This window comes from Lycium ferocissimum, unplaced genomic scaffold (assembly GCF_029784015.1).
Source record: "Lycium ferocissimum isolate CSIRO_LF1 unplaced genomic scaffold, AGI_CSIRO_Lferr_CH_V1 ctg122, whole genome shotgun sequence".
In the NCBI taxonomy this organism is placed as follows: Eukaryota; Viridiplantae; Streptophyta; class Magnoliopsida; order Solanales; family Solanaceae; genus Lycium; species Lycium ferocissimum.
The window spans coordinates 241305-248267 of NW_026714234.1; the positions used below are offsets into that span (position 1 = coordinate 241305).

A 6963-nucleotide genomic window follows, 5' to 3' on the forward strand; every position below is an offset into this window, starting at 1 on the left:
GACGCGAATCTATATTATTTAAGTCAATGAGTTGGACTATCAAAAGCAAAGTTCTTGAGTTCAGAGTTGTTCATCTTTTTGGCCATTGATAATTTTATAGATCCCGCAAATTTCAATTTAGCTTTAATGAGATTGTTGAAATTTTTTCTTAATCTTTAATTTGAGATATATGGGGGTCTCTTCGAGGACATCCAATAAAAAATAAATCGAGATACGCACGTATATTTGGGGTCTCTCCAGCGACACTCGATAAAAAATAAATTGAGATACACTTGTTTAAGACTTTATGTCTTTAGATAAAGAATTTTTTGATAAGAACTATCTATCTCTTAATAAATAAAAAATTGGTGTGCATTTTGTCTAGATTATAACAGATATGGCCCCCCTCCAAATGAGCTTCCATCAAATTTTGAACTTGGTAATTCTATTATGCCTGTTCACGTATAGATTTAAGGGTCAATATAGGTGTAACTAAAATTTATAACCTAGTTGTTCTCGGTTTTATCAACAACAATGTAGGCAAAAAATTTCTGCGAACTTCATATATAGAAATTGGTAGACTTGCTTCCCCTCCAGGAAAATGGACTTCCTTTGTCATTTTTTTAGTTGGCAGCAAAATCTGAGGGTAAACTCATTTCATGATTTTATTTTTCTTTTCAAATTCCTGGTTCAAGTCTTCAAAAATATTTCAATGATAACTACTACCACTCCTCAGCTACAATTGGTCACTCCAAGTTATGAAAATGACGGTTAGAAATCTCAAGAGAAACAAAACCCGATATATAATTTATTTCCATCTGCTTAATTGTTATGATAAAATGCTTATGAATCTTGGTGTTTCTACGGTCACATGTGATTTTCAGTAGAATTGACATCCTGAATTGGTGCAGAAATCCAAGATGGAAAGTCATAGTGACACGAGTGAGAGAAGAGAAAGTTCTGAAAATATTGTAACAGGGGGACCTGGAGAAGATGAAAATGAGATCATGTTTGTTGGTGACAACATAGGTGGTGGTGCATCTAGAAGTGATCCGGATTCTCCACGCGATAAATCGTCAAAGATGAGGAAATATATTAGGCATAACGCCGACCAAATTCAAGAGCTTGAAGCGTGTGTATTGTTCCAATTACTTTTTTACTTGTTAAGTTGTTTATGTTAGTTTCAATTTTCTTCGTTTTTTTGTCCCTTTGGTAGCAGTGTTTTCAGAGAGAATCAACATCCTGACGAAAAAACACGACTAGAACTTGGAACGAAATTGTCCATGGATAGCAAGCAGGTGAAATTTTGGTTCCAGAATAGAAGAACTCAACTGAAGGTGATGCATCATATGCCTTCTTTTCCTTGATTTATCCTATCTTTGTGTGAAATTTGTAAAATTAATTATGAAATTGAATTATGTTGTTTCATCAGTCGCAACTGAAACGCCATGAAGCTGTAACGTTGAAACAAGAAAATGAAAAGCTTCTCCTAGAGCATGAAGCACTAAAGAAAGCCATGAAAAACCCGATTTGCAATTGTTGTGGTACTCGGGCTACTGTTAACGACATAAATATAGATGAGTATCAAACAAAGATTGAGCATGACCGGTTGAAAAATGAAGTTACGAGGATCAATGTCCTGGCGAAAAAATATTTGGGACCTTCAGCACCCCTAGAAGGATCAATGACTTCCATGATGGAAAATTCTGGGTTGGGATTTGCTGCAGGAAGAAATAGCTTTGGTGGTATAAATCTTGTGGACAATGCATCTCCAATAGGAATTGATTTCGAGAATGGTCTGTCAAGCCCTCTGGCAGTAATTCCCCTGCGGCCCACCATAAGCTTTGCTAATGAAGATGTATCATATGATAAGTCAAAGTTAATGGATCTTGCTTTTAATGCCATGAATGAGCTACTTATGCTGGCCAATATCGATGAACCTCTCTGGTCCAGAAGCTTGGATGGAGGTGGAGAAAAATTGAATCTTGTGGAATATGCTAAATCGTTTACCCCATTTATTGGCATAAAACCTGCATATTTCACAACAGAAGCCACAAGGGCATCTGGTATAGTTATTAACAACAGTATGACATTGGTGGAGACATTGATGGATAAGGTATGTAGGTTCTTCATCTTGAATTCTTTGCTTTCCTCTCTCTCTCTTCTCCCCCTCCCCCCCCTCCCCGGGGAACTCTGAATAGTTGTTTGAACAACGAGGTACATTTACGTACCATTAGTGCCAATATTGCCATGTTGGGAACAATGAAAGAAACTTATTAGTCTTTCTGCCATAGGTATTTTTTTTTTCTTTTTCAAAAAAAAAAAAAAAAATGAAAGTATCGAAATAAAATGACCACAATTTTAGGTATTCACTTAATCTTATTAGGGTGCAGATTCATAATAGGCATATAGAAATTATTGTACGTCAAATAAAATTGAAAGTGTTAGTTTCCTTTTACTATGTGTGACATAGTTCTTTCCTTTTTTGCTTTAGTGGTGCTGCAATTAGTTGCTGCATATTTTTAAATCAATTAAGTTAACTTTCAAGTTAAAAAAACATGTGTTGACCAACTATTTCATGCTTCTTCCCATGTACTGTATTTTTCTATATGTAGAATCGATGGGTGGAGATGTTCTCAAGCATTATCGGGAAAACCTCTACTTTTGATGTGATTTCCACTGGAATAGGTGGTAACAGGAGCGGCACTCAGCTATTGGTATTTCTTTTTTACTCATTATTAATTTTGCTGGGAAGTTACATGTCTTGTTTATTATGTTATTTCCTGCACTAAGAGATTGAAAGTTTTGATTTGCAGATTAGAACTGAATTTCAAATTATTTCTGATTTGGTTTCTGTCCGTGAAATAAACTTTCTTCGCTTCTGCCAGCAACATGCTGAAGGTATCTGGGCTATCGTGGATGTATCTGTTGACACAATCCAAGATGGTTCACAAAAATGTGAAATTAGGAATTGCAGGAGGCTCCCTTCTGGCTGTATTGTGCAAGATATGTCTAGTGGTTACTGCAAGGTAATTCAACTTTAATTGTCTTTCCACTTTGCGTCCCTTGTAGGCCGCCATAATTTTCTGAAATTTAATGAGCTAGGTTGCTCATTTTACATTAGTTTTCTTCTTGTTAATTTGATATTATTTAATATTTTTAAGTAAGGTCTATCTAGGCATTGTATGTTTTGCCTTCTTTGTGGTGTTAATTCACTTAACATTTGCTTTTAGTTTCCGTTTTTCCTTGGAGGTTTCTAAGTTGGAGCCAGTACAGTACTTTGAAAGTCATATAATAATAATTTGAATCTTCTATTGGTATTTTATCTTTGAATATGCTTCTGTATTTCGTAAAATTATATTATCATCTAATTTCAGTGCTACATTTTTTTTTCTGTGTTTGCTTGATTAGTCTACTTCCAATTAGAAAAATGAGAAACACTAGCTTTCTTCTAGCTTTTATGAATGCATCTATTTAGTAATTGTATGGAATATACTCTATCCTTTCTTGAAAAAGAAAGTCTTTTTTATGCTTGACCTCTAACCTTGCAATAAAGCCTTTTGTGTCTAGTTTTGTTATGCTCACTTCCAAGTTCGTTCAAATAAATACATTAAGATACACCAATTGGTTGCTTCCTTTTACGAAGAATCACATGTATTCTTCCTCTACCTTCTTGCTCTAATGTCATGCCAACATGTGAGGACCCAAATATTCTTCACACTCCATTCTGCCACATTTATTGGCAAGACCACTAGGGATTTTTTTTTTTTTTTTTTTGGAGGATACGCTTGAGATTGAGTACTTGATTTGATGGTTGAGTTTTCTAAGTTTTCTCCAATAACAACCTATTTACTTTAATTGATAATTAAGTTACTATTTCGTGAATGCTCACAGTTTTCTATCTAGTTATTTTTCAAAATTAATGTAATATTTCCAGGTTACTTGGATCGAGCACATGGAATATAATGAAAATTTTGTCCACCAATTGTACCGCCCTTTGATCAGTATTGGCCTGGGGTTTGGCGCACAAAGGTGGATGGCCACTCTCCAGAGGCAATCCAAGTTCTTGGCAGTGGTGATGTCTTCTGTTGACCCCACAGGTGATCATGCAAGTCCCACTATTGTGCCTTTTTTCACACTTTTCAATACTATAAAAAAAGTTCTTGATTCTGATGAAGCTTCTTTTGTGGCAGTTATTTCAAGTGGTCAGAGAAGTATAGGGATGCTGGCTCAACGCATGACTCGCATCTTTTGCACTGCGGTTTGTGCAACCATTCACAAGTGGGAAACAATTCAATTAGCAAATGGAGAAGATGCAAGGCTGATGGTGAGGAAGAACGTTGGTGACCCTAGTGAACCTATTGGTGTTGTGTTGAGTGCTACAAAGACCATTTGGTTGCCGGTAAAACAACAACATTTGTTTGAATTCTTCATGAATGAACAAACGAGGAGCCAATGGGATGCTTTGTCCAGTAGTAGTCCCATGCAACAGATGAGCCACATTTCCAAGGGTCAAAATCGTGACAGTAGCATCTCTCTTTTCTGTGCTAATGTGAGTGATTAATTAATATGTTTACTGGAAGCATGACAGTTAATCATTGATTTCTAAATAAATTTTTCTTTTGGTTTGGACTCGTAGGGGGATGACATCAGTTCTAATCAAAACAACATGCTGATCTTGCAAGACACTTGCAAGGATGCCACAGGATCCCTTTTAGTATTTGCAAAGATCGATTCTCTAGCAATGAATGTGGTGATGAGTGGGGGTGACTCTTCTTCTGTGGCTCTATTGCCATCTGGAATTGCAATAGTTCCCGATTGTTTTCACAATTGGTCTCAGAAGAAAGATAACGACTTCTGTAGTGGATCGTTAGTGACTATCTTGTTCCAAGTATTGGCGAACAACTCTCCTGTTGCAAAGATTTCTACGGAGTCATTGGAAAAAGTAAAAGGTCTCATCTCTCGTTCAATTCATGGTATCAAAACTGCTCTCAAGTGCAAGTGATACTCCAAGACAAATATTGTTGGTTCATTACTTCTTTTGAGACTTTACTTTTTTTTCCTTATTAATTTGGGTATCAAGCTTAGTGTGTAAGATTCATCAAAAATAAGTCATTCAAGTTAAGAACTATGTATAAGGTTATAGAAAGGGGTCAGAGTCAATAACGAACCAAAATGGAGGTGAAGGTTTGGTATTGACTCACATGCCTCTGAAGAAAAAGACTCAGCCCTTTGTAGCTATATATTCCTTTTGACGAAAGATGTGATACTTTATGGATAATGTATGTTGTTTTTTAGTGTCAATGGTGATAATATCGTATCGTACTGATTTGAGTTTACCTAGAAATTCTTCTTTTTGATGGTCTACTGCTCGTTTGATTTTACTTGTGGAGTTTACGACTTTCGTTTAGTTTTGTATGAACGTTTTGTTTGCTTCGTTGATCCATTTTCTGGGATGACCCAAGATGTCATCCTTTTTAGCATCTAGACTTGATTCCCTCTATTTTATATAGTAGTTTTCGAAACGTGCATTGCACGTGTATCCCATGCTAATAAGTAAAAATATTTTAAAATAATATAAAAGAGAAGCATGATCTTATTGAAAATTGATATTAAACATTTGAGCGGATATTCTTCATTTACTGAGAACGAAATGTTGCGTTAATTATTAGTAATATTTTCTAATTTGTTCAGTAACTATTATAAACCGAGGTGTCATATGTAATTAACTAAAATCTTCTCTTTTCATCTTTTGGTCATTCTTATGGTAAATCAATTCAGTTAAATATCATAATTAGAATATTAAGTTTTTTTTTAGAGTCATCAAATTTTTCCTTTAATTGATTATGTAATTATTCAACACTGTGCATTTCAGATTTATTCTTTCCCGATAAGCATTTCAATCGTGTGGATTCACCATTCGTTAATTAGCTTGCATTATATTTATATATATATATATATATATATATATATATATATATATATATATATATATATATATATATATATATATATATATATATATAATGCAACCCACAAAACCCATCATAAAATGCAAATCCAGAAAATAAAGCGCAAATATTCCCAAAAACAAAAAAGAGGAAAATTTTCAGCAAGATAACTCTAAAGAATATATCAATAAAAAGCATATAAACACAAATAATATTAGAGCCCATCAAAAATACAAGTATCATCAAATAAATCTAAAAAACAAGAACATCAATTCAACTCCAAAATGGAAAAGAGAATGAGCTAACAATAAACTTTTCTAAAGGAATAGATCATCCGTTCTACTTCTAAGTTTTAATAATTGGAGAATAAGTGAAATAAATTACCAAAAGTAAATGAATTGAGATGATTTGACTATCACAGATTAACTCTTTTATTGCAAGATATATTATCTTTTTAATTTTGGAATGAAGCCGATCTCTTCTTCTCCTCAGTTAGCTTCTTGTCGACATGCTCCTATGTCATTGTACTCATAAATATTCTACAGGGAAGATTACAAAATAAAATATGTTATTGAAGAATATAATGATCTAGGAACAACAATATTTTAGTTAGAATTTAATGGTATTTAAACTCAACCCCAGAGATCTACTATTCGTTCTCTAACTTTTTCATCATTGCCTTTCAGTTGATTCCAAAAACTCTTTTCGCTAGTACCACAGTCCACCTCTTCATCTCCTCCTACTACAACAAATAACAGAATTTAGTTAGAAACTAGGGCTTTACAATTAAAGAAGAATAAAAGCACATCAACACACTGTTAGGTTTTTGGGTTTTCCCTTCCTATGTGAAATTGGATTAATAAAACTCAATCCAATTAGGTTTTTGGGTTTTTACGCTTAATTGGATTAATAAAATTCAATCCAATTTTGCTGTGCCAATTTTGCCCAAAATTTCTTCTATATATAGGATCAATTTAAGTCTTATTTTTACAACATAAGAGTGAATTCATAGCAGCCATATAGAGAGAAAAAC

The 6963-nt window shown here is 34.0% G+C and overlaps 1 protein-coding gene across 1 annotated transcript; it reads left to right on the forward strand.

Annotated features, from left to right (window-relative positions):
• Positions 1-895: 895 nt before the first annotated feature.
• On the forward strand, positions 896-5038 carry LOC132041900 (homeobox-leucine zipper protein ROC5-like). Its single transcript, XM_059432577.1, has 8 exons — positions 896-1111; positions 1199-1316; positions 1412-2095; positions 2595-2696; positions 2796-3008; positions 3917-4079; positions 4173-4531; positions 4619-5038. Exons 1-8 carry the CDS (start codon positions 900-902, stop codon positions 4982-4984), a joined length of 2217 nt encoding a protein of 738 aa, XP_059288560.1. The 5' UTR covers positions 896-899; the 3' UTR covers positions 4985-5038.
• The last annotated feature ends 1925 nt before the right edge of the window (positions 5039-6963 follow it).

Bases quoted from the DNA above. Each gene is read 5' to 3' on its own strand.
- LOC132041900 (XM_059432577.1), top strand. From the start codon at position 900: ATGGAAAGTCATAGTGACACGAGTGAGAGAAGAGAAAGTTCTGAAAAT. The intron at 1,112-1,198 runs GTGTGTATTGTT...CTTTGGTAGCAG, and splicing joins CAAATTCAAGAGCTTGAAGC to TGTTTTCAGAGAGAATCAAC. The intron at 4,080-4,172 runs GTGATCATGCAA...CTTTTGTGGCAG, and splicing joins GTCTTCTGTTGACCCCACAG to TTATTTCAAGTGGTCAGAGA.